Source organism: Sebastes fasciatus, chromosome 5, assembly GCF_043250625.1.
Source record: "Sebastes fasciatus isolate fSebFas1 chromosome 5, fSebFas1.pri, whole genome shotgun sequence".
Taxonomy (NCBI): Eukaryota; Metazoa; Chordata; class Actinopteri; order Perciformes; family Sebastidae; genus Sebastes; species Sebastes fasciatus.
In genome coordinates, this window is record NC_133799.1 from 30,896,944 (window position 1) to 30,911,531 (window position 14,588).

The following is a 14,588-nucleotide window of genomic DNA, read 5'->3' on the forward strand; positions in this document are numbered from 1 at the left end:
CCTGGGTACCCATAGAACCCATTTTCATTCACGTATCTTGAGGTCAGAGGTCAAGGGACCCCTTTGAAAATGGCCATGCCGTTTTTCCTTGCACAAATTTTGCCTAAATTTGGAGCGTTACTTAGCCTCCTTCCCGACAAGCTAACTCTAAAATCAAGCCTGCTACAGCCTCTGAAAGACAGCAAAGTCGGTCGGGATCGCCGGCGATTCCGCGGGCCTTTTAATTTACAAAAAAAAAATGTGCTAACATCTGACGGGCCAAATCAAACCTGATGGCCCGCCCTGAACCCACATTGGGCAGCCCTGGTCAAAAGTCTTTAAATCTGGTGTGGACGTACTTTGGGAAAGTATCTAACAGTGCAACTTTGACATTTTTAAATCACACGGCAAATCACATGCACTTTTATCAATTTATTAAATGTCTTCCATATTAATTGTTTTACACTGCATGCATACTGTATGTGTGCATATCTTTGATATGAGTGCGTAGATACCAAACACTTGATTGTGCTCTTTGTAGTTTCTGAGATACAGTCATTTTTTTCAGTATACTATATTTAGTCTTTTGGCACATGGGACCATAAAACTAATTTTTTCAGCCAAACGGTTTGACCGATTTTGAAAGATTTCTTCAGATTTGTGCTTAGGCAAGCCCAGAGAACACTTCCACCAAAATTTCAGTTGCAGGCACAAATGGGTTAACACTTATTAAACTAATGGAAAAAAGCCTTTTTTACCACCAAAAAACATGCAGTAGCTAATTGTTTGCTTTGCGTTTTTGAACCACAGGCTACAGCAGTGTTTTAATATGTGTGTGTACCTTTGCCTTGCAGCAACATGTTCCCATCTAATTTGGTCCAGGCCACATTTCAGCAGGTGAGACATTCAATATCACACACACACACCACATTCAAACACAAAAGCGCAGCTTTTTCTGTAAGTCTTTTTTTGTGCTTCTGTTTCTATTCCCTGGCAACAGTATCGAACTAGTACCGATTACATTGTGAAAGCCAAGCCAACGGTGAGTCAGGCCCAATCAGAGTCCACAACGCGGCGAGCGCTCATTTATGGAATCCAGGACGACAATGGAACCGACATCCAGAACTTCGCCCTTGACCTGACCCCACCACCTGATGTGCTCGTCAAAATTCGGGAAGGAACAAGCGATGGAATGAATGTCCTTGGAATAGTTATATTTTCAGCCACCATGGGTAATAACCTGCATCATCTGAATTAATCATTTCAAATTGAAGGCTTTCATCCATCATTTTAAAGGTATTTTTTCTCTATATTTTCACAGGTATTATGCTGGGAAGGATGGGGCCAAATGGCAGCGCCCTGGTGAATTTCTGCCAGAGCCTGAACGAGGCTGTCCTTAGAATTGTTGCCATTGTTATATGGTAATGATTTCTTTGAACATATAACTTTAAAAAAGCTATAGACAGGTTTCCCTTTTACAAACTTTAAAGGATGCATGTGCAGCAGGAGGGTCAATAACTCATTGCCAAATTGTTATAGTGTGATAGCAATGTGGGTGTGTGAGAAGGCATAAATCAGTCCGACACGTTCAGAGTTTTCAGAGAAATCAGTCAAGCGGTTACACTTTTCTCTTCCTCTTTCTCAACCTCAAGAACTACCAGCTGCCTGCCTTGATTACACAATATTGTTTGTGTTTACAGAATTATTTCCAAAACACAATTTTACTCTTATGCTTTGTTCAAACTACGAGCGACAAAAGCAACAAAAAGGCCAAGTATGGCCAGCTACATTGACGCCGTTGAAGTGTTGCTCAAACGCTCGTTGACGTAGTTATGTCGTTAAATAACACGTATGTATAGGCTAAACATTAGCATTAGAAGAAAGAAATGTTAGCATGTGAGAAATTCCTGCTGTTCGCCTGCTAAACGAGTAAAGAGCAGGCAAAGGATAGTTCGTTCATTCATTTCACGTGCACTAAGTTTCACTTTCACGTTACCATCAGCTATTCGTACGTGTCCCGAGTTCACAACGTTCAGTTTCATTTTCACTATATAAACGTGGTAGTTTTAAGCCCAACCATGTAGTTTTTTCCAATAGTGGTTATATATATTACTATAGTGGTTTTGATGCCAAAACCTAAAGCGGTGTGATAAAGTGTCAGTAGGCCATGTGACGAGTTGGAATGAGAACATGTTGGTGTACATGTATACAGGGAAAGTTTCACTCCTAAGAAACTATTTAAAATCAGGATTTAATTAATATTTGATTAATATTAATTAAAGCTTATTTATATTTAATATTTTTGGAAGTATTTTTAATATTTAATAACAAATAATAATATTTTTTCACTTTTCTGAAAAATTATATAGCTTACAAAATTATATTAAATAATCTTAACAGCATGAGGCATTTTCCATCCAAAGCCATCAGTTAGCCACCAAACTGTCACCAACTGACACACTGCAACTCGAAATGCTCATCGAACTGATCACCAAAGCATTGATCAAAGAGGCGGACAAACTTTTGCAATATTCATTAAACAGCCATAAAAAAGCAATAATGAGTTTTTTCTAACCTTAAAACATATATTATTTGCTCATCAGTTTCTGTGTAAAACTATCCACCACTTTATCATGATCCAAGGCCCTGACCAGAATACTCTGAGCTGAAATGAAAGTTTCCTTCTTGCAATACTATTTTTGCAATCCATGAAATGGTTTCTACCCCCCGCTAGCCCGCGCATCTCATCATTACGTTGCTTGGAAACCTGTCTATAGGTCAGTTGTATAATTTATCAAGGACTTCACAGCCACTGTTGCTGACTTTTAGCTATACTTTTCGCCCCTGACAGGTACTTCCCGTTTGGCATCGTGTTCCTGGTGGCCGGTAAGATCCTGGAGATGAGTGATCCGTCAGCCATGGGGAAAAAGCTGGGTTTCTACGCCGTCACCGTGGTGTTTGGTCTGGTGTTGCACGGCTTGTTCATCCTGCCTGCCATGTACTTCTTCATCACCAAAAAGAGCCCCATCGTTTACATACGGGGGATCTTGCAAGCCCTGCTCATCGCCCTGGCAACCTCTTCCAGGTAAAGGGAATGACTGCAGGGTGAACAAAGTTAATTAACTTGTTTTTTATTTCTATTAATATGTTGTAAAAAGAAAACAATAGTAAGTGTTTTTTTATTTCCTCATGCGTGACTCAAAATGATATATCCCTGAGTCTTAATGACATTTATCTTTTCCTTTCCACTTGTAACATTATCATGAAAAGCCTCAGAGTAACTTTGGGAGATCAGAAAACATCTGGTGTGTGTGGGAAGAGATGGGAATGTGAAGGAGCATCCATTTGTGTGTGTATGTGTGTGTGTGTGCCTGACAGTGTCAGTGTTTTTGCATGTCTTAGCTTGTTCACATTAGCAGACATTATATTCACTGTGGTAGCTTTCAGACTGGTTTAACTTTCAACACATACTGAAATAAATGGAAACCAGTTGCTGCCTGGACGGTAGAAAAGCCCCGAACTGAAAATCGAAAACACAACAGCTTGTTTTGGAAAATGTTCCTCAGCCATGTGCAGTTATTATTAGGGCTGTCAATGGATTATAATATTTAATCGCGTTTAATCTCATGATTGTCCATGATTAATCCTGATTATCGCAAATTAATCACACATTTTTTATCTGTTCAAAATGTACCTTAAAGGGAGATTTGTCAAGTATTTAATACTCTTATCAACATGGGAGTGGGCAAATATGCTGCTTTATGCAAATGTATGTATATATTATACATTATATATATTATATATTATATATTATTAGAAATCAATTTACAACACAAAACAATGACACATATTGTCCAGAAACCCTCACAGGTACTGCATTTAGCATAAAAATATGCTCAAATCATAACATGGCAAACTGCAGCCCAACAGGCAACAACAGCTGTCAGTGTGTCAGTGTGCTGACTTGATTATGACTGCATGTGATTATCATAAAGTGAGCATGTCTGTAAAGGGGAGACTTGTGGGTACCCATAGAACCCATTTTCATCCACATATCTTGAGGTCAGAGGTCAAGGGACCCCTTTGAAAATGGCAATGCCAGTTTTTCCTCGACAAAATTTAACGCAAGTTTGGAGCGTTATTTAACCTCCTTCTCCTCCCAATCTAGTGTGACATCTTCACTTAGCTTTAAAACTGATCCCGCTACAACCTAAAAAAAAGTTGCGTTAATGAAAACGAATTTGCGTGAATGCGTTATCATCACGTTAACATTGACAGCCCTAACAGTTACAAGATGTGACTTTACGTGAATTGGTTAAAAAAAAAAAAAAAAAAACTTTGGCACGATCCATTAAATGATGTGAAGTCAATCTTTGTTCTTGTGGTAGACTAGAGAAGACAGTGTGTATTGAGATTGTTGTGCTTGTGATTACAGTATTTAGTGTGTTTTTTAGCCATGCCAAGGCCAGAATGAGTGCCATCAGCGCACGTGTGTTCTGTACTCAGATCAGCAAGAAGCATCTGCTGCATGCTGAATGATCTTGTAAAAACATAATTGCATATGTTCCTGTTTCAGCTGTTTCTTTCACCACAACAACCTATAAATAGATACCTACTTGTTTGCACACATGCCCAGGTGAAAATAAGCACTGACCTTTGACTGTTCTGAGCTCTCTGTTTTGTTCTCTGTCTCCCTCAGCTCTGCCACATTGCCTATAACCTTCAAGTGCCTCTTAGAGAACAACCACATTGACCGCCGCATCATCCGTTTCGTGCTCCCCGTGGGCGCCACCATCAATATGGACGGCACCGCTCTCTATGAGGCCGTGGCGGCGATATTCATCGCACAAGTTAACAATTACGAGCTGGACTTCGGCCAGATCATCACCATCAGGTCAGTGGACCGTGCTGTGTACCATCTGTGCTTCTCTAAGCTCATTAACGTGGTAAAGATGGCATTGGGATTTTAAAGCAATGATATCAATGAAAATAAATCCTTTACGCTGAATAGCAGGAATACATTATGCATAATATATGGCTTTGAAAATATCCACTTTAATTTGTGTTTGCTGTGATTTTCTGAGCTGATTAGTTGCAGCACAGATGTTTGGAAAATGACTGTCATCAGTTTAAAGGTGTTTTTGATAACATTTTTATGTGGATGAATAATTTAAATAATAATAATAATAATAATAATAATAATAATTATAATAATAATAATAATAATAATAATAATAATACATCCACAGAGCTTTTAGAAAGGTGCAGAATAAAAGTATGGCTTTTCCTGAAAAAAATAATATTATGATTGTGAACTGTAATCATTTAAAAAAAATGTGGCAAGTCCAAAATGAAAGTTTTGTTTATCTCTGTGGAAGTTATCTGACGTTCGGTTCCCACTGGGGGGAATGCAATGGAACGGTGGATGGAGAATGCAATATTTAGTGGCTGAATGTCATCAATTGCACTTTTAAAAATGCTAGTTTTAAACTTGACACATACGCAGAGCGAGGAAGTAAAGACTGATGATAGATCTGAGGTAATTTAATTAATTTTGGACACACTGTTGTATGAGCATCAATGAACAGTTTTTGAGTTTGAGAAAGGTCCTGCCTTTCATCAAGCAAACCATAAAGCACAGTTAACATATCGGAGGTCGTTGATGAACCCATGTGCCGTTTGAATACCTCAGGCCAACATAGTGTAGTTTGGAAATAAAAAAAAAAAAAGAGCCACTGCAAACATGAATTGAATCTGGAAGTGGAGAAAGCCCCCGACCAGGCTCAGTAGTGGATACAGCGGATGGTTGATCATACTGATCATCTCAAAAGTAGAAACAGGAGGGAAAATATATATTGATGAATGTCTTACCTCAGGCAGCCAGACTGTCTTCAGAGGGAATTCCCAATTGGGCACATTAGAGTTGAGAGCATGCAACTACTGAAGCCAGGACCAAAAGAAACATCCCAGACCCGTACAACAAGGCTGGAATGGCCAAATGTTTTTTCATTAAAGGTGCAATGTGTGATGCCTCACCTCAGTGAGGCCACGACTTGCCATCAGTCAGGCTAGTTTATATGGAAGTTAGCCCGTTACAACAGTCGCAATGCCAACGGTATACATAAAAATGACCGCGGCTGTGACCATCCTGCTACGTTGATTTGAATGAGAATGTCTGTTCTGCTCCTATTCTATTTCTATGGTCATAAATTTGTAATGTTAAGAATATATATATGTATCACCACTCTGACGTCACCATTTCACTGAAAACAAAGGAAATGATTATCGTGTTTTGTCCAACAGTTGTCCAACCTCCCCTATTTGCCACGGAATGGTTTTCTATATAATTCCACATAGCAACTGTAGATTGAATATATCCGCTTATCTCTCTCTGAAAAGAGCCATGTGGCCTCGATAAACCAGCATATCCGAGTCACGCTACTGCTCGACCTTTGACCCCCCTCCAACCCATCCCTTGCCATCCCTCACCATCATGCTGTGATGAGCGGTGGGATCATCCCATCCTCAACGTCTGGATCTGCACCAGATATCAGATGTACACTCTCCACGCAGTCGCTCCTGCTGTGCACTCATCTCATTTAACAAAGAAGATGCTTGTAATCACTGTGTAACATACCGTAGTTGGACAGTTGCTATGGAGACATAGTCTGACACATGAGGCCGGGCTCATCTTTTGATTCCATCCCAAGAACAAATTGGTAATAAATAGACTTACTTTAAGATTTGCTCAACTTTCCCTTCAAACTCTCATAATAAGTAACTGCTGCAAGCGTTGCTGAACAATAGCAGCTGTCTGCTGCTGCCCACGGGGAAAGTTCAGCTCAATAAAAGATCAGCTGAGTCGGTTTGAAACCAATTAAGAATCCAGAGCAGCTGATATTCAACACCAAAAAAGACAAATATGTGGATTTTGTTGAAGGGATTTCTCTTTAAAGCCACTATGTGATGATGATGATGATGATGATGATGATGATGATGATGATGATGATGATGATGGTTTTGTTATAACACTTTATAATAACCATTATTTATAAATGGTAAATTGATAGTTAATTCAACTTAGTTAATAGTTATGTTACTGTTAACAAACAATGAAATGATAATTAATAATGTTTACTTATTATTAGTGATGCTATAATTTATGTTATTTTAACAGTTTATTGTTGCGCACATATACACACACACATATAACATTTTATATACTATGAATAAATTAATTTGTAAACCGTCTATAAACATTATATGGATGGCTATTAAATAAATAAAGTTGCAACTGATGATTATAATACCTTGTTAAATTGTTAATAAATACTTTGTAAAGCACCGATAAACATTATTTAGATCGATAGTTAATATTTGGTTTATGTTAATAATTGGTATCTGGCCCATTTATCTACATAATGTTTATAGATGTTTTACAAATGATTTCTTAAAGGTTTACAAATCATTTGATAATTATTAACAAATACTTAATATAGTATATAAAATGTATAATATTTTAGTGCACTGTTTAGCTGTAAAATGAGAGAGTTTGTGACCCGGCCGCCATGTTGAAAACAGCCAAGCAGAAATAACACATTTTCACTCCCAACTCGTCAAATACCGCCGCTCGGTCAGTGCCCCTCGGCATTGGAGCCCAACGCACGGGGTACCCCTCTTACTTTTGGACGGACCGGGGACGGCGTGTCAATATACGCTTGTTACATACATAGTGTCCTTTCAAAATAAACTTCCGTTTTCACAGGAAGTAAGGTTTAGGCAACGCAACCACTTAACTAGGGTTAGGAAACGGTTGGGCGTTAATTTCACTAACTAGCGTCTCGTGACTCACAGGACTGCCGATACCGACGAGTCAGGTGACTAAAGACTGACGTGACAAAATAGGTCAACGTTACTTTTAGCGTCACACGGGACACGAAGACCGGTCTCCTGGTCTCCTCATCCATCATCCCTCCTGCCCGCCTTGAACGGACTGTCACGCTATTAATACTACATCACTTGCTCCGAATGTCGAATACCGTCACGGGTGGGTTTACATTGGAGTTAGTTGAAAGCCCGTCTGTCACATACTGTCGCTAAAGGGTGCCTCTGTGCGTTTTTCTCCAATGCCCAGGGGCACTTACCAGACGACAGTATTTGACGAGTTGGGAGTGAGAACGGGTTGGCCAAAACCAAGCTATGCCCACCGACCTTAGCAAACTTTATCATTTTAAAGCTATTTTTCGTCTCTTCAGCGGAGCAGAAGCTTCAGTGGACGTTGAAGTCACATGCTTCATGAACAAAACTTTTTAGCGATATTTCAAGATTTTTTCAAATTTTCCAACTTATTTTTTTTTTTGTGCGCAAACTGAAAATGTGCATAAAACAGATGAATGGAAACACACCTTGGCCACATGTTGAGCCTCCCCCGAAGTTAGGTTCATCTTGGCTCGCTCGTCCGTCACAGTTCTGTTCCAGGTCATTTTCGGTCTTCCTGGTTTTCGCTTGCCTGATTGAGTCCATCTCAGCACAACCTCTGGGATGCGATCTGTCTGTCCCTGTTGCTTCTGCCTTATTTCAGTGATGCTGTTCTTGCTTTACTTTTTTTCTGTATAATTCCAGGAGAGAGTAAAATAAATGGACAGACATTTTTAATTGGAAAAGAGGAGTGGAGATTTGTGCAAAAAAAATCAATGACTGAACAAAGCATGTCCTTGTGACCTTTGGTTGTGTATTGGTCTACCATGACATCCCACAGGAACCACTCTTCAGGGTCACCAGCCATTATTTCTCTTCATTTCTCTTGTCACACTACATACATTTCTTAATGTTTTTGTTAATAACTAACATCATGTTCCTCTCTCTGAATCTCCAGTATCACAGCCACTGCAGCCAGTATCGGTGCAGCAGGTATACCGCAAGCTGGACTGGTCACCATGGTGATAGTGCTAACATCTGTTGGGTTGCCAACTGATGACATCACACTCATCATCGCAGTAGATTGGGCATTGTAAGTAGCATGTGTGTCCACTTACATCACTTTTGCCTAGCAGATCCAAACTAATCATACCAGAGCAAAAACACATGAGCCCCATCTTCTTCATCTCCTCTTCATTCGGACAAAATGTCCCGAAATATTTCAGGTTTAGCTTCAACTCATTCTCACAAATGTTTTCTCTCTTCTACAGAGACAGATTCCGCACCATGGTAAATGTAATGGGGGATGCTTTGGCCACAGGCATCATGGCACATATCTGCAGGAAAGACTTCATGCAAGAGGGAGATGGGGTGAGTTTTCTCTGCAGAAAGCAATAAAATGAGATTTGCACAATTGTGACACAAACTTGGTTTGTCATTAAAATGTCATTAGTATGTTCTTCAAAATGTAGCGAGGGTTGGTTCTGATTGATCGAGCTGTTATGATCAAATGTCGGTCCACCGGTGTGCCGTCAACATTACTTCCTGAAACTGAAATCCACATTGACATTATGTTTCTGTTTCTTTAAATGTCACTGTTTTTCTAAACACTCCATAATAACAGACATTTAGGAAGGAAGGATGTATCTGTCTGTAATTACTGTAATTATGCCCCTTCAAAACGTGCCTGTTTAGAACGGGCTAAATGCCTGGCTTGTGGTGTTGCTGCTTGCGGATTTCTTTTTTTTATACAAAAAACTTCACCTTCCTTGGGTCCTGAGCAATACACCTGCCATGACAGAGTTGCATCACACACCCAAGTCATGGCTACCCATGGTCAGAAACATGGGTGAAATACACTCTGGTTCACGGAACAAAACAAAATACACCCAAGTCACGATTACTGACAATCAGAAACATTGGTGAAATACACTTGGCTCGGGGTATTGCTGTTTGTGCTAACAGCATTGTCAGGGGGCGTGCCCGTTCAAATTGCGTGGCCGTTTGGAACGCGTGCCCCTTTGGAGCAGCTTTGTCGAGAACCGCTCATTGACTCCATGTTTATTCAAAGTTTATTAATATTGATTGTGCCGCATGTCCAAATTGCACCAAATTCGACAAAGCACTCCCTTGGGTCCCCAGCAGTGTACCCATCAAGTGTGAAGTAGATCGGATGAGCGGTTCTCGAGATATGCAAAGGACACACAGACAGACAGAGATTCCTCGCTTCATAGTTAGATACAACATCTTCACAATATAATACAAAAAAACACATTATGGGGGAAAGGATATAAAATTCTGTCTAAGTCGCTGTCCAGTTCCTTTCAAAATGTTGCATCAATTCCCTTCCTGACACACTTTCATTTTTTCCTCCCACTTCCTGCTTCCCTTCCTGTGACCTTGTCTGCCCCCAGGTGCCTTTGATCTGTGAGCCCAAACCCGTGTTGACCACCCCGCCTCAGATGAACTGTCACAACAACAACGGCAACTACCGGCCCCCTTCGTCGGGGGTCAAACACGAGCTCATCCCTTCCGACGTGGCCCGGCTGATGCAGCTGGAGGAGGGCGTCCGGCCGCATCCAGAGAGGAAGAAGCCTCCGATTCCCCCGCGGCACCTGAAGAAGATCAAAGAACATTGCGCCATTGATATGAATGGCCTTGAGACCAATGTATAGCCTCCTCTTGGAGTTTGATGGGCTGATCAGAACCTCGGAGCAAAGGACACCTGTACAAGTGGGAGGACAAGCACGGACAGGGTCCTCTTCATCTCTCATCTTTCTGTGGGGGCTGAACTCATTGGTGACAACGTGTGCTGAAAACTAAGAGGAAAGCCTCGTAGTGGGGAAATCTTTAAAACGCTTTCTGTAAGACTGGACAAGTATCACACTGAAAGTGGAATTTATGACACCAAACAGTATCATTTTATTCCTAAAACTTGTCCTTGGTGTGGATCAGCAGCGTGACCTCGCACCAGACTCTGATTACAGGCGTGAGCACTTGCATTGATGAACTGATTTCTATTTGATATCTACATTTTATATCATTTATTTTTTGTCTGTGTGCAACATGTTAATAAGACATAAGTGTTTATTATATTTTATACAAGCAACCAGCTGTTTGTGTCATATAAGAGACAAGACGGGATAGCGAGTGTGGGGTTTGAGCTAAATGATCAGGACGTGAAATGCCCGAATTGTTTAATTTTGCCTTAATTCAGCTGGTGGTGCTAGACTGAAGGGATGATAGGGAAGCGAGGGAAGAGAGGGCTGAAGAAGAGCAGCAGAACCTTCCCTTGTGGTCGTGTTATAACTAGGGCTACCGCGATAATAACACGTTAACGCAAATTCGTTTTAACGCCACTAATTTCTTTAACACATAAACGCAATTTGTGATTTTTAATTAACCTCTTAAAAATCTGATGGGCCGCCGATCTTTTCAAGGTTGGTTTTAAGGTTTTAAAGGTTTTAAAGCTAGAGTGAATATACTGATGTATGAAACTAGAAAACCTACGTTGGTACCAACCATGTCATACCAGCTTGTCGCGAAGGAGGCTAAATAACGCTCCAAAGTTATGCTAAATTTTGGTGAGGAAAAACTGGCATGGCCATTTTCAAAGGGGTCCCTTGACCTCTGACCTCAAGATATGTGAATGAAAATGGGTTCTATGGGTACCCACGAGTCTCCCCTTTACAGACATGCCCACTTTATGATAATCACATGCAGTTTGGGGCAAGTCATAGTGAAGTCAGCACACTGACACACTGACAGCTGTTGTTGCCTGCTGGGCTGCAGTTTGCCATGTTATGATTTGAAACTATTTTTATGCTAACCGTGAGGGTTTCTGGACAATATTTATCATTGTTTTGTGTTGTTAACTGATAAATATATAGATACGATTGCATAAAGGATGCATATTTTCCCACTCCCATGTAAATTTTAATGTGAAATTTTGAAAAGATAAAAAAATGTGTGATTAATTTGCTATTAATTATTTTAATCTATTGACAACCCTAGTTATAACTGTAATATGTGGGCAAAAATTTGATTTGTTTGAACAGCCTCAGGAAGACTTGATTTAATTAAACTTTCCTGGCACTTGAACAGCCGAAAACAAGCACAGGTAATTCAACATAAACCGAATGGTCCTTGTTTGTTGGTTGAGTGGATTTTTTGCAATGTATCAAACACATGAACCTACTTTTCTACTGTAGTCATTTATATAACTTCAACACAACATTTTTCTCATGGGAAGATAACAGATTGTGTTCTGAGATGTATTTTTTCCCCTCTCTACAGATTCTGGCTTATATTTATGATATTGGACATGATTTATGCTCTAGCTGCATATAGGAGACAAATGATCAATGAGCAGTGATACTGCCCTGTGTGGGAAAACCTGCTGAATTATTGATCAGATCACACACACGTCTTCTTCAGCCTTTTCAAATAATTTATTGCTGTTTTCAATGACTGTATATGTGACAATGCTATACTGCTGTATGTGAAAGTGACACTGTATTCATAGCAATATGGTGAGTGTAATAGAATGAGTATTTTCAATGTCATATAAAAATATTTGCTATCATTTAAAAAACAAAAAAAGAAGCAGAAGTGGACTGAAGTAGCAGCAGCATGGATTGAAGCTTCAGATATGTTGAAATTAATTTTATGTTTGGAGTTTTTCATTCACAAGCACATGGCAAAAGAATAACATAAAATGATGATCATATCAATCAATCATCCACGTTGCAGGTAACTTACTGGTGTTTCAGGATAATTGCTGTCATTCCAATACATCACTGGCTGTGCATCGGTCACTTTTTACCACCTTCTGACTGATTTGAGAGTAGTGCTGCTGAAACAGTACTCTCAATTCAATTAGTCATTTGAAAGAAAAGTAATTTAGGATCATTTTGATTCTGATTAATAATTTAAATAACTTATCAAGTAAATCTGTATTTCAGTATTTACTGGCTGAAGTTAATACTATTTATCAATCTAGATTCTAGATTGTTTTGGGGTGAGTTGATGAGCGTTGGAGATATCGGCCGTAGAGATGTCTGACTTCTCTTGAATATAATGGAATTAAATGTCATAAAATACATTGCAGTTCCATGAAGGAACTATTTTCTTTCTACCGAACTACACCCGCCAACTGTATCACTCGACTGCATCGACTCGAGGCACGGACGAGAGGCTCATAGCTAACAAATACTGCTAGCCCCACTGAGCGAGCGAATGTTACAACTCAGCCGAGGAGGACGTCATTAAAGCTACAGTTGGAAACTTTTATAAAAATAACTTTTTGTCATATTTGCTCAAACAGTCATTATATCCTGACAGTAGTACATGAGACAGATTAACCGAGCAGTCTCTGGGCAGCTGTCAATCACTGCTTGTGAAGCTCATGAACTCCAAACAAACAGTCAAACTAGGCAGCGCTGATCAAATATAAATCAAGATTCTGTTATTTCCCTCCTCAAATGTTTTATGAAACCTATTTTAGTGTACTGTTTAGCTGTAAAATTACAAAGTTTGTGACCCGGCCGCCATGTTGAAAACTGTCGAGCCAAAACCAAGCAGCGCCCACGGGCTGGAGCAAACTTTCTCATTCTTCCCTCTGCGCAGTGATTGGCGGGTGTAGTTTGGTAGAAAGAAAATAGTTCCTACATTAAACTGCCCACAGCAAGGCCTGTGGATTATCTTGAGTAACTATAGGCAACGTTTTCTCATACAACCAAAAAGTTATTCCTCCTTTCTTGTTCTTTTTTCTACGAATGTCCAGTTATACGTGTCAATTTCCGCTTGTTACAGTATACAGTCTTTTCAAAAATTAAATTCTGTCTTCACAGGAAACAACTTCCTTAGGTTTAGGCAACAAAACTACTTGGTTTGGTTTAGGAAAAGATCGTGATTTGGTTTAAAATTACTCTGGAAGTGGCGTTACTTAAGTATGTAAGTTATGTGACAAAAAAATCAACGCTGACTTCTGGTTTCACATGGGATACAAAAGCCGGTCTCCTGGGCAAAAGTCCTGTATTTTTTGACAAACCCGTCCACCCCAACCTCCGCCCTACGCGGCGTTCTCCATTCTTTATATTTCCTGGTTCAGGATTACGTGGATTGCATACAAATTGATTTTTTGGGGATATATATGAATTACAGTGCATTACTTTTCTTAGGTATAGCTACGAATGAGAACAGCCTGAACCGGGTCATGATTTCTGGAAAGAGACATTGCTGTTGAGTTTTTCCAAATGTATTTTTTTTTTTTTTGGCACTTTGAGCACCACAAGCCGAGTGCCATCGGTAACTCACACCAAAACAATCTAGATTGATAAATAGCACTACAGGTAAGAGGGAAAAATACGCATTTTTGATTTTGGGGTGAACTGTCCCTTTAAGATTTCAGTCATGGTTGGTTTGTTTGTTGGTAACAGCAAGTGCAATTTAATAGCACAATTCTAAGAGCTCCGTTGGAAGCAGCTATCATGCTCTGAGTGGCTAATCCATCCATCTTTTGGAGCGCCTCCAACAAAAACGTGGGCTAATAGAACTCATCACGTTACAATGTTTTAATAAAAGAGTATACTGAACTCATGATCAAATATGAGCATCACGTCCAGTACGTTTATGCATCATGTCTTATAAATCCTGTGTGCTTTGAGTCTCAATTTGTATTCCACCATAAG

At 39.8% G+C, this 14,588-nt stretch overlaps 1 protein-coding gene across 1 annotated transcript in view; it reads left to right on the plus strand.

The window, feature by feature from the left end:
• The window catches only part of slc1a7b (solute carrier family 1 member 7b), a 50,339-nt gene extending 37,706 nt beyond the window's left edge, over positions 1–12,633 (plus strand). Inside the window, exons 4-11 of the mRNA XM_074636829.1 lie at positions 834–876; positions 980–1,211; positions 1,301–1,400; positions 2,831–3,064; positions 4,679–4,873; positions 8,855–8,989; positions 9,168–9,267; positions 10,311–12,633. Coding sequence (XP_074492930.1) covers positions 834–876; positions 980–1,211; positions 1,301–1,400; positions 2,831–3,064; positions 4,679–4,873; positions 8,855–8,989; positions 9,168–9,267; positions 10,311–10,571 — 1,300 coding nt within the window. The 3' untranslated portion in view covers positions 10,572–12,633. The remainder of the gene's footprint in view (positions 1–833; positions 877–979; positions 1,212–1,300; positions 1,401–2,830; positions 3,065–4,678; positions 4,874–8,854; positions 8,990–9,167; positions 9,268–10,310) is intronic.
• Positions 12,634–14,588: the final 1,955 nt, after the last annotated feature.